Source organism: Felis catus, chromosome D2 (assembly GCF_018350175.1).
Source record: "Felis catus isolate Fca126 chromosome D2, F.catus_Fca126_mat1.0, whole genome shotgun sequence".
In the NCBI taxonomy this organism is placed as follows: domain Eukaryota; kingdom Metazoa; phylum Chordata; class Mammalia; order Carnivora; family Felidae; genus Felis; species Felis catus.
Window position 1 is genome coordinate 52650171 of NC_058378.1, and position 24247 is coordinate 52674417.

Genomic DNA, 24247 nt, shown 5'->3' on the forward strand with positions numbered 1-24247 from the left:
TTAGTAGAAAGATTATCTTAACAAGGTGTCAGGGGCCAGGGGTTGGACAAGATAACTGGCTAGCCTGCTGCTGGAGATGTGGCAAGAAGACGAAACACTAGCTGTAGAGGAAATATTTTGTTTTTCTACCCTTTTTACTCTTTTCCCTGTAAAGCAAAGGACAAATCTTCCTGGGTTTGGGGTCAGTGACAATATGCACAGCAATGAACTCAGCCTCTCACACCAAGATTCCTTTGACAAAAGCGATCCACCCTTATGAGTGTGAAATTGACCCATTTATTTGACTAAATCACTGTCACCCAGATGCACTCAAAAGATTTTTTTTTCAAAAAACTAATTCATTGCTTTCTGCCTTAGGAATAACGAAAGCAAGAAATGTTGTCAAATCAGGATGCTGAGAGGTAGGCTAGACACTAAAATTGTAAAAATAACACAAATGCAAACTCCAGAGGTTCAATTCAGGCAATTTATTGTAAACAGGATTACCCTAGCACTCCACCATACTGGCTGTGTCACATGCTCTCTCTTCCACATCAACTAGTTGAAAAGAAGACTTTTTTTTTTTTTAAAGTCACAAGTAACTAATAACTTAGTTTGTTTTCCACAAATCTCATTTGCTAAGCACTGAGAAAAACGCAGTATCCGGGGTAGTCTGTTACTGCTCATGGATTGCAGCCTGGACCCATTTCAGTGAATCCATTAGTATGCCTGAGTGATCCAACAGTAGCTCTAGATCCAATTTGGACACCAGACAATGCTGGAACACACTGAACCCCAATCACAGGTTCCTGGAAGACTACATGAGATTCTGTTCAGATTTCTTCATGTGACTTTCTCATAAAAATGACAGTTACATTTCACCCATTTTTTAAAAAAGAGCTAAAAATTACTCAATAGCACATAATTTCCCACAGAGAAGGTAGGTGGCTTATTTACTCTTACAGTGGTGGATTTAAACACTCAGGGCTAATTGTAGATCCCTCTTGTTTATTTTTGCAGTTTGATGAAAAGCTGCATAGTCTACAAATGCATAAAACCAGAAGGAAGCGATGACTCACGCACCTTCTGATGGACAAAGACAGGCTTCATCACAAGGAAGCTCCTGAAGGTAGGGATAAAAAGACAGTTACAGCACCACATTTATCTGACAGTAGAAATGGAGCCCTGCTTTTGAAAGCAGCCTCCACAGTTGTGATTATATCATTCTTGCCCCAAATGTAGATTATTTGGAAAATGGCAAAAGTGAAAACTTAAGATGTTGTAAGACATGACTCTACAGAAAAAAGTCCTGGCAAATCAACTCCTAGCGAGGTAAAATGTCATTTGAAAATGCCATTCTTTACTTTGCCTGAGTTAGTGAACAGGGCCACTTACGGGTACCAGTGCCTGTATGTGGAAGTATATTCACAATTTCTCTTGAAGCAACTTTTAACAACAGTAAATATTTCAAAACAGCTGTTAAATCTACAGTAACAATTTCATCTAAAATAGTATCTCATGAAAAAAATATTTTTTAAAAGTCCACTCCAGTCGTTATCTGTGTTTGTTATGTTTATATTTATATATTCAAAAAATAACTTAACACTTAAGGCAATATTAGACTGGTAGCAAAAAGGGATTTGAGAGTGTTCTGGAGATCACACTATTTAAGAATCAAGGCTTTATTTTTAATACCTTCAAAAAGGTGGCTTGGTACTTGTCTTTTAAATTCATAATGGGGCAAATATTTTGGTTCATATACTGATTGCAATATCATGGTAGTAAAAAGGTACAAGTGTTTAGAGTAGCTGATGTTGGAAAAGCATGTCACACACTCAGTGGGATCTGAAGTTGACCCTATGTATTAAATAAATACAACAAATGTTGTTGAGGGGAAAAGGTAAAACTGAGGGAACACTGCAAACCGACTATGAACAAGAATGTCAATATAATTCAATCAGAAAGAAACAAATCACAGTAATCCTGAGAAATTCCGTTTGGGACAAAACTGATGTAGGGTAAGTCTATTTCTAGCATTGTAAATAAGTAGGGCGTTCTAGGGTTTTCCAGCATTTTACTAGTTTGAATAAAAAACATGTTCAAATTTTATAAAAAGATTAAAACCATGCCTTATATAATCAGCAATTTCACTAATAAAAGAAAATCATTTTGCTTTTTTCATTATCTGCCAAATGTTAATGTTCTCCATTGATTTACATGAAACCACCAAGTAGAAAGCAAATTTGAGAATCAGTTTTTAAAAAGGTATTACCTTTCTAAAGGTTTTAAAGCCTTTTCTGTCAACCTAGGAGGCTTTTAGAAAAACAAAACCAAAAACTAACATATTTTCTTCTGACAAGTGACTATTTTACAGAATATGGAAGGAAGATTCTATAGGAATATCATTCATCATTTTAAGTACTGTTATATAAGGGAAATTTCTCTCAGTAATGAAAAGAAAAATTTTAAAATATTTAAGAGGCATGTATTTAAAAAATATTCTACATCTATAAGATTCTGTAATTTAATTACTTTGGATTTTTAATATTCTACATAATGACATTTGACAACATCTTTTTTTTCTGTTTGTCTGTCTGATAGTGAACCAGAAACTATGAAAGTGGCCAAGGTTGTTTCCCTGGCCCCAGGAAGACCCAGGGATGCATCCACTTGCACTCTCCCACCCTTGGGGAATCTTCAGAGTTTTGCAGCCATGAAGTTAATATGTGGTTTCACAAGGGGAAACAGTGGCAAACCACGCTTGAACTCGGTCATGTTCTGAATCACTTCAGGCTGCAAAGAAGAAAAAGGTTTCTCTCAGTGTTTATGGCCTAAAAAAGCAGATGGAATAAGACATCAACTTTTTTTTTTTTTTTTTTTTTACATACACACTCGTTTCTACCCCACATATTATGATCTGATCTTCCTGGATCATCAGGGCCAGAGGGTCTATGCAAACCTATGGGGAGTGTCCCCAGTGGGACCCAGGACCAGAAAGAAGATCCCTGGCTCTTCTCTGGGCACACAAGGGCTGGGACGCCAGAGCTGGCACACACCAAGACCTCAGCAGAACGGCAGAGGCTGACGTGCCCACTCAGCAAGGGCCTGGTCACACTGCCAGTAAATGCCAACCTCTCCAGAGGATTAAAGACATGCAGGCACTGGGGAAAGGGCAAGGTACAGGCGTGGCTGGAGAGGACTCGCTGCAGAGTAACATAACTGCTCAAACTAGAAGCAAAAGCAAACCAGGTCAGAGGCTGAGTCTTTCCGTAGATGACAAAGGCGTGACCCCCCCCCCCACCACCCCCCACTCTCCTCCCCTGGGAGCTGTCAGATGGCGACCTCACATTTAGGGAGGAATATAAAGTAGAGGCTCAAACACGTGGTGACCTGATACTTCTAGTCTTACGTGTCCTGCTGAACAAGCTCCTTCTATGTGAGAAGTCCTCTAACCATGCAATCTAAAATGACATTTGCATGTCTTACTTGTGGCAAGGCTGGTGCTTGTGACAAATTTATATCATTTTGACATGGGAACTCTCCAACGACAGGACCTGTGAGAAAATGAAAGGTTTACTTCTTACCTAATAAATACTGGCATACAAGAGCAATTGAAAACAACAACAACAACAACAACAACAACAACAACAACAACAACAACAACAAACTGAAACCGGACTCAGCTCATTAAGAAACTGTACCAGGCCCATGTCCTCCCAGGCTGCCTGCTCCCCAAGACCTTGACTGCTGGCTCTACGTCTTATCCAGACTCTCCCCAACGATGGCTCATCATGTTACCATGGCTATGAAGCCTCGCCCACAGCAACTTTAGTGCCCACATCTGCACTCACTGGTCTCTGACCACCAGGAAGGATCCAGTAAAACAACCCAGAAGGCCAGGTGAGATATGACTATGGAGTAAATCTTGGCCATTCAGAGATAGAAGATGGAAAGACTGAGCGAATGAACTATTTGCTCTTCCTCCTCACATGCAGTGGTTCCACACAGCTTCTGTGAAGACGTCCTACCAGCAACTAGCTGTGTTTTCTTGTAAAGCCAGGGCCAGGATGGCATTGTGCCACCTAACGCTGGCTGTTTCCTTCACTGCCTCATTTCCCTTTTCCCCATATTTTTGCTTTGATAGAGTAGACCCTGTCTCCAGTTGGTCCCCTTCTCTACCTATTTACTTTCTGGTGCTCTTTAAGGGATGTGTCTATGGCAAGGGACAGCCATCATGTGCCCAAAAACATACTTTACAAAAAGTCCATATTCAATACTTACAGGAATCCATTTCCCTGGCAAGAACATGGACGGATACTTTATGTCTCCTTGGGGCATCTACTGCCAACATTTCCTAGGAAGAAAGAACAGCAAGGTCACCCTTCTGCCCCACTAAGGAACCTAAAATGAAGTACTCTTTTACCACTATGAAGAATCAGCTCTCACATAGCCAGAAACAGAAAAGATGTTTCCCCTCACTTAGAGTATTTCATTTAAACTCTACGAAAATTAGGTTAGGTAGGCAAGAATTACTATTAGCCCCATTTTACAAATGATAAAATGGAGTCCAAGGATATTATGTGATGCATTCAAACTCCTACAGTTAAGAGGTAGCTGGGCTGGGATTAAAAACCTAGCCTAATACTCATCGGGGTGTGATGCAGGGCCACATCCAGTGATCGCTAATGACTACAGAGGCGAAGGCCTGAGCTCAGTCAAGGGACGAGCACAATGCCTGCTCCTCTAGAACCTTCTTAGATTCTTTTTTTTTTATTAAAAAATTTTTTATTTTTTTTATATTTGAGAGACAGAGCATACGTGCAAGCAGGAGAGGGGCAGAGAGACGGGAGTCAGAATCTGAAGCAGACTCCAGGCTCTGAGCTGTGAATACAGAGCCCAACGAGGGGCTCAAACTCATGAGCAGTGAGATCATGACCTGAGCCGCAGTCGGACGCCTAACAGACTGAGCCACCGAGGTGTCCCACACCTTCTTAGATTCTGCACCAGGGCACTTCTATGGATCTTCATCTAACAGAAGAGAAAGGAAGCTAACATTTATTGAGTCCTGTCTTGCGTCAGGCACTCTCCTGCATTAGCTCACTCGACCCTCTATAAGCTAAGTGTTGTGAGGATCCTGTTTTAGAGATACGGAACTCTGAGACACAGGGAAGTATGACGACTTGCTCAAGTCACGTAGTTCATAGTGATGGCATCAGAAAGCAAGGCCTGCTTTTTCTCTCTCTGCTCCAGCAGACTGCTCTGAAGGAGTTCCCTAGGTCATACCATGAATATCTGGAGTGGTGAGTTGGCAGATCCCATGGAAATGTGTCTCTCGACCTTTTCCTTAATGCTAGACCATTATCTGTCTTTTCCAAAGGGAAAACACAAGGTGTGATGAAACTTCCCCTGGTCATACCCTCAGAGAGAGAGATCATTAGCAAAGCCAAATCAGGTCAATAATGGTTTATGGAGCAGTTATTACAAGCCTGGTCCTGTGCAGCCACGATGGAAATCCTGATGGAAATCAGGTTTGGACAACAAACCTGACCATGGCTCCCTCCAGCTGGCAGGACAGCCCAGATTCTCCCATAGGCCTGCCCTGGCCTCTCCAGCCCCTTTCAGGAGCTCAGCACAGGTCCGCCTCCAGTAATATATAGCAGCTCATCTGAGATTGTCTGTCTTATTGAGTAAAAAGTTTGCTCCCCAAGGTCTATTCAGGATCCCTTTTCACCCAAGCCTTCATTGCCCTCTTATCAACCTTTATCAGTAGAAGACTGTAACACCTTCTTCAGTTTCAGACTATTCTCAATTTCCTGAACAATTCTGGACAATCTCCATCTTTCTAAACACAAACCAGCCAATAAGCAAACCATTTTTCTTGCAAGCTATATTCTAAGGAACACTGGAGTCCCAGGAAACACTTGATAGGTATTCTGTGGGGGAAAAACAAACAGGTCCATGATGAATCTCTTTAGGGAGTTTTGTTAATATAAATTAAATGCTGGGCTAAAGAAATCTTTAGTATGGGGCTTCTTAGAACTTTTAAATGTTAACATGCTCTGTAATTCTCCAAAAACAGGAATAAAGAGTGTAGTCTTTCCCACACTTACATGGTCATGAAACCCTTTTTTGTATGTGTCCCTACTAATATCTTGTAGAAAACTAGTGTACCATGGAATACAGCAAGGGAAATGATGTTCTAGACTTAGTTTAGGCTTGGTAACAAAACTCTCATTTTTAAGACAAAATCGACTCAGTCTTATAACTATTCTTACAAATTCAATAATTAGGTACTACTTGTAATTCCAATGAATAATAGACGTTGTGGAGGGAAAGAAAAAATCTTCACTGCTTCTGGAAACCCTAGAGTAAGTTATATCAGGACATCACTCTTTTTAAACACCCACAACTAAGAATGCCTTAAAATGAATCCCTCAGAAACCAAAAAGAGCTAATATGATCACCCTTTCTTGCAAGCAACTGAGAACAGATACCTAACCTCACAAAGCAAATAGTCTTAAGCAATAAATAAACACAACTAAAACTTATAATATCAATGAGGAAAACATTAAAGTATTCTGATTAAAACATGTAAAAACTGAGGCTGAGAATTACTAATGAAGAGACCACAGTAATGGAGACCATTTATTAAATTCTGCTAAGTGCCAATCACTTTATGCACCTCATTTCAATTAATACTCCTACTAATCTCTATTTTGTAAGTGAGGAAACTGAGACTTAGAAGCTTAAGCCCCCTGGCTGAGGTCACAGGGCTATCTCGCCAGCGATGAGCCCTGGGTCTGCATTCAGAAGCCACACATGCTCCCACTGCTGCCTCACATGTAAAAGAACCTTTGGAGAAGGTGACCTGACTAAGGCTGCAGCTCTAAGCAGGGCACTAAGTTCAAAGCAGTAACAAACCACACAGCATATATAATATTTGCTTATGAGTCAAAATCTAAACATACAAATTCAACTTACCTTGTAGAATTTGATGATATCTTCCTTGGTAAGTGTCTTTAAATATGCAACTTCTGTGTTATCTGAAAAAGCAATCAAACAATAATTTACTAATATTTCCATCTTAAGTAGCCCAGAATACTACATTAAATGACAATACATTTCACTCCAATGTTCTTAGGTCTCTGTATTTTTAAGTGATCATCTGTTCTTGCAAGTAGTCAGGGAATAAATATCAAGTAAGGAGTAAGAAGATAGCCTGGCTCTCTACTTCTGAACTAGTGGATCTTTAGGCTAGTTGTGTCAATTTTTCTGAGCCTCTGTTTCCTCCTCCGGAAATTGGGGATAATAACTACTTAATGGGTCTGTAGTGAGAACTAAGGAAAATGATGAATGACAGTAACACGATGCTGCACTTACGGCAAATGTTCAATAGATGGTCAGTACAATTACCATTAACAGTGACTCCAACTGCTAAAAAAATTACAGGTAAGAAAACCGAGGCCCTCAAAAAGGTGTCTTGGCCAAAGATCTTCAGGCTGTTGGTGTCAGAATGAGAACACAACCCAACCCCCCCCCCCGAACCCCCAACTTCTGGTGCGGCTTAGCGCTCTGCATTGTTGATTTCTGCTCTAGAAGAAACACCAAGGAAGTCAGTAAGCAGGAGACTTCAGGAAGCACAGCTGTCCCCAGTGTAAAAGCCCCGACACATTTTTGGTAATCCCTACAGGCATCTGTTTGAAGCCCTGTGCCTCCAGGGCAGCACTTATCTCTGCAAATTTTCCTTTTTCTTTTTGCGGTGTTATGGGAAATAGATAACCGCAAGCCTGTGCTCAGAGCCTCAGGGCATACTGACTAAACACAAAAAGTGAAATTAGATTTATTCTTACTGTATTATTATGAGATACAGGAAGATCCAGCTCCAATTTTGGAGAAGAAAAAAAGATAAAGTTTCTAATAAAAACTGCTCTTATGTTAAAGCGATGGTTCTTTAGAAGTATGACACTCCACACCACCAAATTAGTAACCGGAACATCACCTACAAAACAACCACCGTTTTGTAGAATAGCCTTGGTGACCTCAAATGTTACACTTATATGCCATAAATGTTGGGGCCCTAATTGTGCCTTACCTCTGTCGAAATTGTATTGCTGGGAGATGATTTCCCCCCAATATTTAGCACACTCTGCAGACAGTTTCTTTGGTTTGTCTAGTCGACGAATTGCTAATGCTTGAATGTGTTTTTGAAAAGCCTCTTCTGTCATGTCCTCTATGGACTTCTCCATGGTGATTAAGAAAGCTTCCACTCGGCTTTCTAGGTAGTGAGGAGGCTTTTCTGACTGGATGATGAATCGTAAGCCCTGTATGCCGTTGGCTCGACGAGGCCCGCTGAAGACGATATAGCCTGAAACACAAACACCGGCCAGTCAGGACCCTGGCGCCTGAGACTCCGGTCACTTTTAATCCTTCAAAACTTATCCTGTCAGAGCAATAAAATCTACTTTTGGGCTCTATGTTATTCACCTCTGAAGAAACATAAACAATTAGGATATCATAAGTTCCTAAGGGTAGAGCAAAAGGGCTCTCTGAAGAATAGTTAGAGGGGCGCCTGGGTGGCGCAGTCGGTTAAGCGTCCGACTTCAGCCAGGTCACGATCTCACGGTCCGTGAGTTTGAGCCCCGCGTCAGGCTCTGGGCTGATGGCTCAGAGCCTGGAGCCTGTTTCCGATTCTGTGTCTCCCTCTCTCTCTGCCCCTCCCCCGTTCATGCTCTGTCTCTCTCTGTCCCAAAAATAAATAAATGTTGAAAAAAAAAAATTTAAAAAAGAATAGTTAGAAAGTTGGGAGAGAATTCTTTCTCTTGGGGGGGGGGGGCGTGGGAAGGAAAAAATCTTATTCATCACTCAATCTCCCATCCCATAACTCCTCACTGTCTGCTGGTTAATCATCTCTCTGTGTGAAAGTTATTACCATCCCTAGTATAAAATGAACTCATTTTCATCCTCTAACCATTGTTCCAGCTCTGTTCCCTTTCATATCCAAGTTCCTTATGTGAATTCATTCCTGGACCAACTGCATTCAGACTAAAACCCTCTGAAGACCAACAGAAGGTCACGTTTCCATTGTCATCTTGTGAGCTCACGCATTACCACCCTTTGACATCTTTCCTAAACTGAGCTCGTGGCTTGCCTCCTTCAGCTGCTCTGTCCTGAACCACATCCTCAGACCTGTGGAGCCTTGGGGTCCCACCCCACTTCTGAGGAAGTCACTATCTTCGGCATGACCTTTAGAATCTGAAGACTCTCAGTAATATTTGTCACACTGCACTGTAACTATTCCTTTATAGGTCTGCCCTCCTGATTAGACCGTGAGCTCCTTGAAGGGAAGGACCATCTCTAACTTATCCATTTCCATGTCCAGCAGCTACCATGGTGGTTACTTAAAAAATGAAAATACTTGGAAAGACTCACCCAAATCCTTTTTCATTGGTTCCTCCCAGTCATTGCTGGGGTTTCTTTATTTTCTCATTGATTAAACCTGCCAGGATCTCGAGGACTTTTAACAGTGCCTAAAACTGTGCCAGAAACACTTTCTCAACAAACACTTACTGAGTACCTTCTATGGGACCAGGCTTGGGATACAAAGATGATTAAGAGATAATTCCTGCCATCTGGGAACCCAAAGTTTCCCAAATCTAAGCTTCTCTGGATGGCTTGCTTCCCATCTTGCCACCCCTAATAAATAGTCTGCCCTAAGCATCTTCCCTTACCCAAAATGTCTTCTTTATGACATGTACATTCTGTAAACACACTGTCTTCGCCTTAAGAACTGCTTTAATGTCCATGACATGTTAAGTGCTTATCTTTTAGGAGTGGATTCCCCACAAACAAGGTTTTCACAAGCCTCTGTCAATACAGCAAGCCTGCACCACCATGCAAGAGGACTATCCACGTGGAGCATATTTTCTGAGGACAACGGTTGCTCAAGGTCTATGGTACTGGGCCAGTCCCCACCTCCCTCTCACCCAGCTGCTCCTTGGTGCGCAGGGTGTTGAAGCAAGGCTCAGAGATGATCTGACAGAAGAGCTCTAGAAACATATTCTCTGAGGTGCTCTGCATGTCTGTCTGATAGTATATCTCGATGCCACAGTTATTGTGAACTTCATTCCTCTGCTGATACACAAACCATCCTCCTAGAAGTTTCAAAAAGAGAAAAAAAACTTATTTAGGGTTTAACAAAGTCAATGTTTTATCTGGCTTTTTAAAGCTGTCCAATTTAGTTAGTGCTTTTCAGCAATTCCAAACTGCAATTAAATTATTAAGAATGCGAAATTCTGTTAACTTACCTAAGGGAATCCTAATGCAGCAATCTAAACTTGGCAGGCCCTCAATAAACATTCACTGAATTTAAAGGGCAAAGAACTTACAAAAGACCAATTTTATAGTTAAGTATTAATGCTAAGATCCACAGTTAATACAATGTACAAGTTAGTGTATATACTACACCAGAACCAGCTAATACATATAAGAACCTTAATGGCACCACCACTTATGTTTCAATACCATACAAAACCGTTTTTTAAATTACTAGTTGTGTCTTTATTATCTTGCATTTTCATTTAGCATTTTATTCTGAACACCGTTTACCAACACCCACAATAAAGGTCATTTCACAAATTTACACACATGTGTTCAACACTTAGAGGTAACTTAGTCTAACACCTCACTTTAGAGATGAAGAAGCTAAGCACCTAAGAAGGGGGTGACTTGTCTAAGAACACCAAATTGGAATGGTGAAGACCCAAGACTAAAACTCAGATGTGTTGATCAAATATCTCATCAGAGTTACGACCAGATGATCATGCTTTATGATTTGATAACTTCACTTCATGAGGAATAAATGTGACCAAGCATATATTGTGTTTAGTATTTAGTGTAAGACTCACAAATAAGGGTTTCTCAGAATAGTAATGATGTGTTTGTTCACCCTCATAGATGATAATTTAGACATCAACTGCGAAGGGAGGTAGACAAGTCTGGAGTCGTATTTAACCTATATTATTTTTCTGAGGAGATAAATCTGACCAACAGTCAAACTTTCTAATCATATACTGGCAGCACTACGTTATTTCTTATCAGAAGAGGAAGGGGAATACAGTCTATAAAGCTACTGCAACCGCCCCCTCCCAACTTCTAGCTTTTTCATGTCTATCCCCAAATGTCTCCTTCACAACGCCTAAACATTGTCTTTTTAAACTGTAAATATTGTCTCATGGAAAGTTAAGTGAAGGACTGTGTGAGACATTCACATCTGGCTTAGAATGATTTCCTAACACCTAACATTTGGAGAATGGGATGTGAACGGAGGTTTTTTTTCTTTTTTTAATTTGTACTTAATTTATTTTTTAAAATTCACATCCAAGTTAGTTAGCATATAGTGCAACAATGATTTCAGGAGTAGATTCCTTAATGCCCCTTACCCATTTAGCCCGTCCCCCTTCCCACAACCCCTCCAGTAACCCTCTGTTTGTTTTCCATATTTAAAGAGTCTCTTATTGAACAGAGTTATTTTTGAGCACGGGACAATTTGTGAGGCACTTGGAAGGCAAAAGAGGTAAGGCCCTAAGAGAGGAGAGAGGAAGCAGGAAGTGTAATAAAAAGAGGTGTGAAAGGCGCCTGGGTGGCGCATCAGTTAAGCATCCTACTCCTGATTTTGGCTCAGGTCATGACCTCACAGTTGGTGAGTTCGAGCCCTGCAGAGGGCTCTGTACTGACAGTGCAGAGCCTGCCTGAGATTCTCATTCATATTCATTCTCTCTCTCTCTCTCTCTCTCTCTCTCTCTCTCTCTCTCTCTCTCCCTCCCTCCCTCCCTCCCTCCCTCCTTCTGTCCCTCCCCTGCTCATGCTCTCTCTCTCTCAAAATGAATAAAAAAAAAAAACAACCAAAAACTTAAAAAAAAAAAAAAAAGTAGGAAAGACAGATTTCACTTTGAAATTCTGTCTCTGGACTGGCCTCACTTTGCCCAACGCCCAAGTGCTATGGTTTCTGAATGGCAGATTCTGACTGTGCTTCTCTTCCATGCTGTGGTGAGAGAGGAACAAACTAGCAGAAGTTTGAAATGAAACGTTACTAGGTCTGTGATGACTGGCTGTGAAGAAGAGAGCTGTGCTCAAGGTATGTTTGAGCTTTCAACAACAATATTCTGAGGTAACACCATGCTCAAGCACCTTTAACAGCTTCTCAAAGGAACCAGACACAGCCCCAACCTTAACAAATGTACAGTCTAACAATGGAGATGGAGGGGGATAGATGTCCATAAGGGAGAGAGTGAAGGAAAGGGAGCACTATTTCAGGAGGATACATAGTGGTAGTGGGGGCACAGACCACGCATGTGTGGGCAACAGCCAGCAATCAAGTTTAGCTACAAACAAAAACAAAAGAACACACACAAAAAAATCAATGCTTTTCATCCCAAGTCTAATTTACTACCCACTACATAATTTTGAACAATAACTGAAAACAATGCTTAATCAAAAGAAACCATGGTTAATACAAAGGCAATCCAACACTGCAAACTCCAATATATTAATTATTATCCATTATTTTATGCTAATTCCTTATAAAATATGCATGTCACAAATACATGCTGTTATTTGTACCTGTGAGTTTCCTAAAACTATTTCTGCCAAAGACTCCTATGGACTTCCCATCAGTATTATGATTCTAGTTTCCAATTTTCATAAACAGATTTTATTTCATGCTTCAGAGTCAACATCTCTTTAGCTTTGTAATTTTTCTTACCTCCTAACTCTTCTACATCCAATTACCAGTCAATTCTAATGTCATTCTCATCAAAATAATCACCTACCTCCAATTTCACCTTTTTGACCTTCCTACAGAAGAATTTTTGGCAGAATTACCTACCTTTAACCATACTTATATAAACAGTAAAGGATCCCAGTAGAGCTTTACTGTAAAATTGTGTTCTCATCCAGGTGACTTCAACCCATCTATAATCACCCACGACATTATGTCAAAGTAGTCCATTACCAAAGTTACAACATTCCAACTTACTGTCAGGAAGCTGAACTTCTCTATACCGAACCAGCTGACTTGGAAGGAGAGGTTTCGTATGAGCATGTTCAATAAGGGTGTCTTCAACCATCTGCATGATTCCTAGTGCAGCCTGTGGAAAAGGACACGGAATAGCACCATACAAAACCACAAATGTATCTTGTTTGTGAAAATAAAAATAGCATATTGGACGGTGGCCAATGCAGTGTGAAAACAACACACTTGTGAAATAAGCTAGTTTATCATAAAGATGGATTCTTAAACCCTAAACATATTTGATCTTATTCAAATGGAAAAAACTGAATTCGTCAATTGGCAATACACTCAGTATGGGAGAGGTGGAGAAAGAGAGACCAAGACCAGCATCAACAATGATCTTGATGCTGTGGGAAAAGGTACTGCCAAAGTTGGAGAGGCACTGGGGATGGAAAGTTGGTCCCAAGTAACTGACCCTGACCACAGATACTTGGGGTTGCAGCAAAGCAAAAGAAGTGAGTATAGGCTTTTTAATAAATAAAACTGACTTTAGTGAAAAATCCTGTCTCTGCCAGTTACTAGCATCTGACCTTGGGCATACTGTTTTGGAGGCAGGATAGCAGAGTAGCAGAGAAGTGTGGGGTCTTGAGAGAGGCTGCCAGAGTTCCACAGTGGGAATTCTAGAGAGTCTTCTAGGGGCTACACATTTGGCATGCACCATTTCACTTCATCTTTAAACTCTAATGTACAGATAAGGAAACTGAGTACTGAGAGGTTAACACCTTTTCAGAAGAATAAGCAGCTAGTTTGTGGCAGAGTCAGGATTTAAACCCAGGCTGATTCTACACCACGTGCTCTTATCCACTTCACAGTCCTGCTGTCCTGCACAGAGTAGGGATAATTATTTCCATTTCCTCCTGTGACTGCACAAGGCAGGCGAGAGCAGAGCAGGCAATCATGAAAATAGGTCCATAGTTAACCACCATCATTCTCTTCCCTTATACCCTCTCCTGTTTTCCTCCACAGAGCAGAGAAGGTTGAGTCAACACTAATGTGCTTATAATCACACTGCGGTGGTGAATACTCTGAAGCCAGGGTAAAAAAAAATCTCTTACACTGCTCCATAAAAGACCACTAAACCCTCAACCACCCACCTGCTTTGTTATGTTTCCATGGAGAAGGGCTTCAATGTGCAGCCGTGACAGGAGCTGAGGTATGAAGGCCTTAAGGCGAGGAAGGGTGACATCTGTAGAGGTGTAAAAAATAGTGAGCTCTCCCTATGAGGCTAAAACAAACAACACTCTGAGCTAATTTAATACTTACAGAACAGTTAGAAAAACAGTACAGAGAGTTCCAATATACCTTTTTACCGTTTGCCTTAATGTTAGTATCTCTCATAACCACCATATAGTGATCAAAACTAAGAAATTAGCACTGCTTTAATACTATTAACTAATGCAGTCTTTATTTGATTTCAGTTTCTCCTAATACTCTTTTTTCTGTTCCACGATATAATCCATGATTCCACTTTGCATTTAGTTATGTGTCCTCAGTGCCTATGTTTCCTCTAGTCTGTGCCAGTTCCTGTCTTTCCTTATCTTTTAAGATCTTAAGATTTCAAAAACAACATTTTTTAACTTTTATTTATTTTTATTTTTGAGAGACAGAAAGAGAGGGAGCATGAGCAGAGGAGGTGCGGCAGGGGGATGGGGGGGGGGGGTGGGAACAGAGGATCTGAAGCAGGCTCTGCACAGACAGCACAGAACCCACTGCAGGGATTGAACTCACAAACCATGAGATCATGACCTGAGCTGAGTGCCCCTATAATCTTAAGATTTTTGAAGAATACTGTTCAATTACTTTACAGAGTGCCATTTGAGTTTTTCCAGTGTTTTTCCGTGACTAAACTAAGCTTAACTACCCAACTACTAGGAAGAATACCACAGAGGTAATGTGCCCTTATCAATGCATCACATCAGCAGTACATGATGTTGATATGCTGTCGTACTAGTGAACACTAATCATGTGGTTAAGGTGGTCTGCCAGATGTGTTTACTGTAAAAGGACTATTTTCATCTTTCAGTTATAATAGAGTAACTCATGTATGTTCTACAAGCAATTAGGTAATGCCACTTGCCCATCAATGCCTATTTTCCCCACTGTAATTAATAAATATTTATTTTCAGGGAAATATACTTTGAGACTATACACATATCCTGTTTTCCCTTACTCATTAATTTTAGCATCCAACAGTGCATATTGCCTGTATCAATTATGGTATCACAATACTGATTTTCTACTCCCCTCATTCCTTTTACATGTATTGATTCAATTCTTTAATAAGAAAGAGCTGTTCCTTCTCCATTAGGACATCATACTAATAACTGCTGCAATGGCTGCTAAAAATAGAGACTGAAATTCAAAGAGAGACACAGGAAGGGAATTAACAAGTGGTTACTCTGGGTGTATCATTTCATACATGTTATCTTATAAAGTATGTACTACTCATCCCTGTTTTAAAGGTGAGAAAACTGAAGTGAAGAACATTGAAATTTCTTGCCCAAAGGCATCATGCTAGTATGTTGTACAGCTGCATTTGACCAGTGGTCTAAATCTAAAGTGCATACTTGTTCTCCAGACCCCTTGACACTCTCTGCAGACCTCGGCCACAACACTTACTCTCTCTGCCTACACTGAAATGAGCTGAACACATTTATGCTTTGCCACTAGACTGTAACTCCTTGATCCAAGAAACCCCATCTAATTGATCATTTTTTATCTCAAGCCCCTGAAGTCTAGGGCCTGGTGTGTAGCAGGCAGTCAGTAAAAGCTGCTGGACCCACTGAACCCTGAGGTTCCTGCTACTCTGGCACCTGGAGAGTTGACGGAGTGTCAACGAATGTCTCCACATTAAGCCACATTGGGGGTACTGAATCACCGTAAGAGTATACATGTTCCAAAACAGATGATGGCTTATTTGAGCAGAGACTGTCAACCAAAACAGTGCTTTCTCTTTATATAAAAAAAATTTTTAATGTCTTATTTTATCTCTGAGACAGAGAGAGACAGAGCATGAATGGGGGAGGGGCAGAGAGAGAGGGAGACACAGAATCCGAAGCAGGCTCCAGGCTCTGAGCCATCAGCACAGAGCCCGACGCAGGGCTCGAACTCACAGACCATGAGATCATGACCTGAGCTGAAGTCGGATGCTCAACCGACTGAGCCACCCAGGGGTCCCAGTGCTTTCCCTTTATAAAACGTATCTTAGGTTTCACATCCCTAGGATATATTTTAGAGCTTATTCTGCTTACAATTTACCTACAATCTGACCCACAATCTGACAAAGGGGGGAAAAAACTAAGAACTTTTGCTTTTTGATTATGATAAATGCAGGTTCAGGTTTTTTATTTTATTTTATTTTATTTTATTTTATTTTATTTTATTTTATTTTATTTTATTTTTTCATTTTTTTTAATGTTTATTTTTGAGAGACAGAGAGAGAGACAGAGCATGAACGGGGGAGGGTCAGAGAGAGGGAGACACAGAATGTGAAACAGGCTCCAGGCGCTGAGCTGTCAGCACAGAGCCCGACGTGGGGCTCGAACTCACGGACCACGAGATCGTGACCTGAGCCAAAGTCGGCTGCTCAACTGACTGAGCCACCCAGGCGCCCCGCAGGTTCAGGTTTTTTAAAACAGATTTTAAATCAATTATGTGGGCTTTTTTTTTTTAAAGGTAAAATTCTCCCATTAACTAGACATGACTCAAACATTTTGCAAAGAAAAGCATATTAACTGTCCAGATTAAAAATGCATCAGTTCTAGTTAATGAATTTTATAACCTATATGCCTATCCAATACCTGAGGCAACCAATAAAATGATGATTGTCAATACTTTGCTCTTGATTTGTCACTGAAGAAATCAAAAGTATTATACTTACATAGTAAGTATGAGTAAGAACTTGTCATAAAAGGTCATTAAAAATTCAACAGTATTCTTTCTCTTATTGTTGAGTATTTGGGAAAAAAGATTAGTTGGAAAGTAATGTTGAGAAGTGAAAAAGATAAAACAATAAAGGGTACTATCAGTCTATATTCTTTCTAATAAAACAATCCTGAGGTAATTTCATTCCATTCAATAGGCATTCATTAAACACCTGTTGAGGACATAGTATTGCACTAGATATTAAATAAAGAACATAAAAAGAAGGTATAACCATGCCTTCAAGGAATTTAGGGCATTGAAACAAAGCCTCTGAAAACTAGATTTACGATTTTAGAAAAAAGGCAACAAAGGATGATTCTTTAGGCTTCACACATTTTCCAGGTTTTTAAATTTTTTTTAATGTTTATTTTTGAGAGAGACAGAGCATGAGACGGGGAGAGGCAGAGAGAGAGGGAGACACAGAATCCCAAGCAAGCTCCAGGCTCTGAGCTGTCAGCACAGAGCCTGATGAGGGGCTTGAAGCCACAAACTGTCAGATCATGACCTGAGCCGAAGTCGGACACTTAACCCACTTAGCCACCCAGGCGCCCCACATTTTCCAGTTTTTAACTGAACAGATCTAAAGATAACTGAGTACTCTTCCTGTGTGACAAGACTTTCAAGCTCAGCCCTTTTTTCTTCTTCTGAAAACTTCAATATTAACAAGGTAAGTGTTCTGGTCAAAACCTTCAGTCATCTGCAGAAATCTATGAACAGTAATAACTAACTGCTATGGGTCCAGGCTGAAAGCAGCAAATGTGGCTTAACAGCCTGAACACGAAAGCCACTTCAAAGGCCACCACTGTTTTCATTTCGATAAAAAGGATGCACAGCTGGCTTTAATAAAACTACAAGTTATTAGAAATATTAGAAAGCATAAACACTAGGTATCGAGATAGATCAAAATGATTTTAGGAAAAAATGTACAGGGTTATAAGTACAAAAAGAGTCTCACCATCCAGGGCTTCTTTTAATTCATCTTTAGTCCAGGCCACTTCAGTCATCAGCAAGCGGAGGTAGTACATGGCATGCTGGTGAGGCTGCTCAGCTCGGAAATTGTTAAGAGATCGCATGTACTAGTCAAGAGAGACACGGGTCCATTCATTTTAGAAGTCCTTTTACAATCATTTAAAAAGATCAACTATAATCAAACTTCATTTTGCATAAATCATGTGTTACTGGGATGCACGAGTATCTGCTGCTTTCTCCTTTTGAAGTGAGGTAATTTATTTTTTATTTTTTAATATTTATTTTTGAAAGAGAGTGAGAGAGCAGGGGAGGGGCAGAGAGAGGGAGAGGATCTGAAGCAGGCTCCACGCTGACAGCACAGAGCCCCATGCGGAGCTCGAACCCATGACCTGCCAGATCACGACCTGAGCCGAAGACACCCAACCGACCGAGCCACCCAGGCTCCCCTTGAAGTGAGGTACTTTAGAATGGGGCTTACTCCTCTCTGATCCTTAAATTAAAGGGCATGTTTTCCTTTCTCCAGGCTGCTGCTTTATCCCCAGCATCTGACTTGTGTCCTAAGTGTCTTCACTATGGGACATTTTTTCTCTCTCAGAGAGTCATCTCTAGTATTCAGGGCTTCCAGCTTTTGGTATCCTTTGATTCTGTACCATAAGGCCATTCCAAAAGTCTCCATAAGCAAGCAACATGTCCACTTACATACATAAAATATTGGATCTTCATCCAAAAACTACATTTGAAAACGTTAATTTTTTGGAGGATGTACAATTAATGTCACAGTTTGGCTTTTAAAATAGCTATCCATCCCTTATTTCCATTATCAGGCTTACTGTGAGTTGAGTTTAAGTGGAAGACACATCAAGCCTAAACAGTCTGCCCTAATGTGACAAGGTTCTCATGGTAGGCAGACCTTAGCCAGCAGAACCATGTGTTCTTCTAAAGTAAAGGCTGGATAAAACTTTCAAGGGGTCCTTCACAGCCCTCAGGCTTCTCTCTGAAAGTCAGTGCTGCAACCTCTCCAGCTCTTGGGGGTCAGGTGTCCCTGAGTCTCCCAGGCTTTCTTTCTGGATAGAGCACAGGCTTTAACAAAGACAGGGTGAGAGGAGTGGCACATGGTTAATAGGGCTTTTCCTCCTCTTTTCTTTTTTTTAGAGGAAGAGAGCACACTCAAGTAGGGGAGAGGGGCAGATGGAGAGGGGGGGAGGGGTAGGGAGGGAAAGAGGGGGGGGAGAGAGACAGAGGGAAAGAAAGACAGACAGAGAGAATCTTAAGCAGGCTCCATGCTCAGTGCAGAGCTTGACGCGGGGCTTGATCCCACAACCCTGGGATCATGACCTGAGTTGAAATCAAGAGTCTGACACTCAGCCTACTAAACCACCCAGCCATCCCCTCATTTTTCTTAAAATGTTCATTATGTGGCAAAATTACAAAAATGAGTTCAGAACACTTACCGCCTCTTTGATAATTTCAAATCTTTTTTCATCAATCTCAAAGGTAGCCATTTTCTCAATAATCTTCTTTAGCAAAATCGGCTGCTTGTCATTATAACCTTTCACCGAGAGCTACAAAAAGAGTTCAGGGTATTAGAAGTCTAAAAACATCACCAAAAAAACTTCCAAATAAACACCATAAGCTTGATTTTTAAACATTTAGAAAAGCCCAAAGCCCAGCATATTAAAATAAAAATGAAATAAAGTCGACTAATTGATCTTCTCAAATAGTTTAACACTTAGGAAGAAAACATTAACCATCTTTATTTACTAATAATCTAAAAGCCTAATTTTGCTGTTCCTAACCAAAGTCAACAGTAGGAAAACTCACCTGATGCCAAACTAACACAGAACATATCACATCATTGACATTCAAGCTCCCATTAAATCAAAATTACAGAATGTGTTTCAAGTTTAATCTTCAAAAATAATTTCTAAGGAATAGCAGGCTTAAGGTTTTTGTAGATGTGATAAGAAGGTTAAAAATCACAGGTAGTATTATCTAGCCAACTGTTAGGTATGTCCCCAAATTGTTTATATTAAAATATTTTAATATTTTAAAAATCATTTCTGGAGAAATCAGGCAGCCCTAATTTTGTGCATGTGTATACATTCTTGTGGCATTTTGCCATTTTTGTCATTCAATGTTGCCCAAACAGGATCCATACAGATGCTTGTTTGATGAATTCTGCTGATGTATCAAAAGCCAATGATGTACAGTGAGGACACACTGTACTATCAGGATTTTACCGTGGGACAATATACTCTAATGATCTCCGAAAGCACTGCATTCGAAAAGCAGGGGAGGCCTATTATTTTATTTCCACATGGTGGCATCCACAGCAATAGAGGGCGCACTGCATGTGGAAGGTCTATGAAAGCCTCTGCCTTATACAGAATGACAGGCAAGAACCTCAGCAGGAGAGAAGGTCATCACGGCCATGGTGAGCACATCACGTACCATGGGAAATAGACTGACAACTAGTAGAAAGCTCATTTTGTCATAAATTAAAAATTATTTATTTTAATGGTAATATGCTACTAAAGGTCAAGAGCAAAAAATAAACAGATTATTACTTTTCTATTTGGAGTTTATTTTTGATCTCTGAGCTTCAAATTTCCCTAGATTCTGAAAATGGTTACATACACTCTTACACGTTAAATAAAAGCCACCAGAAAATTTACTTGTGTAAAGAAAGAAAAGCACTGCAAAATACAATTTTAAAACCCTAAAACCTTTTGTATAAGAATTTATAAAGAGGAGTACACAGCACATGCTCTCACTGCAGTTGTTACTAAAACATACAGTATTTTTTCAAGAAAAGTGAAGATGAATGTGTGCCATACAAGGGATGTTAATTTGAAAATGAGATAAAGGTTTGGAAACACATCAGAAATAGTTTCAGGAGCAAGGATCTAGTTATTTCTTGGGATGTTTTTAATAATGCTTATTTTAAAACACACTTAAAAGTAGTTAATGGTGCATGCTACAAAATAAACTAAATGAAAACATCAAATGTACTTGGACACAGGAGCTTTCTACTGTCAGCAAAAATAAAGGAAGCTTATATTTGAGTAAAATTCAAGCACCACAACAATAACTACAGATATTTTTCACTTACAGATGTTAATACACTCAAGCACATGGAAAGGACAACATGCTTTCAGAATTAATAGGTTAAACATTTCAAGCAGAGGAACATGCAAATAAATGTAGCACACATACATGTTCACAAGTTGCACTAAATGCTACTAAGTCATTCATTAGTGAAAGCAATACTAATTTCAGTTCTTCAATCACTAAAAAGGTGCAAGGAAAAAACCATCAACCTTCTTGTTTAAAAATGCAGAAGTTAATAGTTTTCCCAAGCTCAACATAATGCTTAAATGGTGTGGTGCCTTTTCTTTGGTTTTCATTTTACTTACAAGTATTGCATTCATTCCTGATGCAATGCCATAGCTCAAACCTGAGAGGCGTGCTGCATATGTATACTCTTTTAAATCATCCTTCAATAACCTGATAAACAGGTATGTCATGTTGCAATGGAGAGGATCAGCATAAATGTAGCGACTAACAAAAAGAAAAACAAAAGAAATGCTTTGATACCTCAAGCAGTGGCATGGTAATGAAGAAACATGACCGAAGAGTATGGATATGCAGCCTCATGATCTGAATTTCTAGGGAAACAGAATAGGCCAACCTTATGTTTTAACAATGGCAGGAAGACTTCATTCTGTTGTCAAAGACCAAGATTTCACATAAAGAACGGATGAGATCTAAACCTAAGTCAGGGTCCAATTTTGTTTGAGGAGAAAAATGTGACAATCTGATGAAAGATGTTAAAAAAAAAAAAAACAAAAAAAAAAAACAGAACAGAAATCAAGGAGAATTTGCATAATGTGAATGTAATGCTGAATACTTAGAATAAGAGTGAACTTAAAAATTAAATGAGAAAATATGATTAGCCATAAATATTTTTAAAAAGAAATTAAACTCATACCCTCAATCAAAAACGCTTCCATCAAATCAATATAAAAAAATGTTGATGAGTGGAAGGCTCTAAGACGTGGGTACTTACATACATCCCATAGATGGTATTTTGGAGGTCATAGCTCAAGCCTGCTAGCTCTGCTGCATATGCATACTCGTTGAGGGAGTCTTTGAGGAGCTCAAGGTACAAATAGGCCATGTTACAGTGCAAGGGGTCCACATAAGCAAATGGGCTGGAAGAAAATGTTGACAGTAAAATAGCTGATTTATTACTTCCCAATGTGATGTGGCCTTTCGAGATGGATCAAGAAACTGAATTATCGGTTAATATAATTTCCTGAAGATATGGTTTGAATTCTTGAGTCTGTTCTTCTCAGGAGGGGGAAAAAAACAAGATGTCTGAAAAAGAAGCCTGAAATATGCCAAGTGTGCTGGTGGTGGTGAGGAGGGAGAAGCAACTGTTGACCCCAGATGGTGTGGCCAGACTGATGAGTCAGAAATGCAGGGCAGGTAAGGAGTGGGAACAGGCCACGAGGCATGCCTGTGTTGAGGCTCATAGAAGGAGGCATGGTGGGGCCCCTGGCTGGCTCAGCTGGTGGATGGAACATGCGACTCATGATCATGGGGTTGTGAGGTCAAGCCTCACGCTGGGCGAAGAGGTTACTTAAAATGAATAAATAAAAATCAAAAGAAGGAAGGCATGGCCGGACAGAGCTCATCTGGCATTTTCATGTCCTCCTCCAAGAAAGCCATACCCTTGGCGGACAGGAGTATGAGACTGAGAAGTTTGTATGCTGTGAAGTTTCTGAACTTAAAAGAGAAAGTTTATGGACACCTGTGAAATGTTAGCTTATCTGAGTTTCTACCAAAACCAATAAAGCTAGAGCACTGTCAGTAAAATAATTGATAATTCCCACTATATAACTGCAGCCCGAGCTAAGAAAAAATATTAAAATTAAAGAAAAAACAAAAAACAAAAAAACCCAACTTAGGTGAAGAAGAACCAGCAAAAAGAGGAAACAATAAGAGAGTGCAAGAGCTAAACAGGGCCACAGAGATCCACCTAACTTAAATCATTTCCCAAATAAGAAACAGTTTTCCTTATGTTGTCACCTGGGCTGGTAGTGGCAGAATTAGGATTCAAATCCAAGTCAAGTGATCTACTCATTTGATTATAGGACACTGCTCACCTTTAGGACAAGCAAGCAAGAGTCATTCACTCAACAAATATGTATCACACACTTACTATTATAATACATATAAGCACGTATAGATCAGAAGAGCCCAGTGCTAGGCTCTTCTCTAGGTACTGAGAATAAAGAAGAAACAAATCAGGCAAAGTCTCTGACCTCACAGAGTTTAACAGTCTAATTGGAGGAGAGAATAAATTTTAATATGTCAAGTGGGGATAGTGCTGTGAAGAAAAATTAAGCAGAGTAAGAGGAATAGGAATGAAGGGTGATGATGGTAGGATAGGAAGATTGCTAATTTACATACGATAGTTAATCAATGCCTCTCTCATAAGGTGACATGTGGGCCTAGACCTGAAGAAAGCAAAGGAGCGAGCTCTGGGGACATCTGGGTGGGCAAGTTGAGAAAACAGCCAGTGTAAAGGACCCGAGGCCAGGTGCCTGCTTGGCTTGTTTGGCGGCAAATTAGTTTCACTCTATCTGTAGCACAGTAAATATAACCAATGTACTGCTAGCAAAGCCAGTAATTTTATCAAAGCTGATAATGAAGCAAAAATAGGAGAAAGAGGCTTAGCCGCTTAGAAAATTAAAAACCAAAGAGATGGGTGCCTGGGTGGCTCAAGTGTCTGACTCGGCTCAGGACATGATCTCATAGTTCATGGGTTTGAGCCCTGCGTCCGGCTCTATGCTGACAGTTTGGAGCCTGGAGCCTGCTTCGGATTCCGTATCTCCCTCTCTCTGCCCCTCCTCCACTCACACTCTGTCTCTCTCTCTCAAAAATAAATAAACACTAGAAAAAATTATTTTAAAAATCAAAGAGAAAACTCTGTAACTATATAAACTTTCTCCATCTGGGAAATCTAAATGGACGTCCTGTCACTGAACTTTTTTAAGTACTGTATTCTATATGATGACACACTTCCTTCTTTAGGCAAACAGCAGCTCAGAAACGCACAGCACAACTCTGAAAAGCAAAATTATCAAATAAAAGGGACTCTAGAAAGGGCTTAGGCCCACAGACACCTATATGGCAATCTTAGGTAGAAGTGAAAAGCCAGAAAAATACAAATCTGGGAGCTCAAAGCCATATGGCTCAAGCTCTGAATGTAATTCCAAGACATATCCTAAAATGCTA

At 40.1% G+C, this 24247-nt stretch overlaps 1 protein-coding gene across 4 annotated transcripts in view; it reads right to left on the reverse strand.

The window, feature by feature from the left end:
* Positions 1–452: 452 nt before the first annotated feature.
* The window catches only part of IDE (insulin degrading enzyme), a 111694-nt gene continuing 87899 nt past the window's right edge, over positions 453–24247 (reverse strand). For 3 of the 4 annotated variants that reach the window (XM_023240739.2, XM_023240741.2, XM_019813543.3), the window contains exons 15-25: positions 22011–22155; positions 19393–19503; positions 17928–18048; positions 14143–14234; positions 13013–13124; positions 9963–10130; positions 8072–8344; positions 6961–7022; positions 4261–4333; positions 3466–3533; positions 453–2772 (exon numbers count right to left, since the gene is read on the reverse strand). In XM_023240739.2, the coding sequence (XP_023096507.1) occupies positions 2677–2772; positions 3466–3533; positions 4261–4333; positions 6961–7022; positions 8072–8344; positions 9963–10130; positions 13013–13124; positions 14143–14234; positions 17928–18048; positions 19393–19503; positions 22011–22155 (1321 nt within the window). In that variant the 3' untranslated portion in view covers positions 453–2676. Of the gene's footprint in view, positions 2773–3465; positions 3534–4260; positions 4334–6960; positions 7023–8071; positions 8345–9962; positions 10131–13012; positions 13125–14142; positions 14235–17927; positions 18049–19392; positions 19504–21357; positions 21503–22010; positions 22156–24247 lie in introns of all 4 variants that reach the window. The other variant, XM_023240740.2, reaches the window with a different exon arrangement.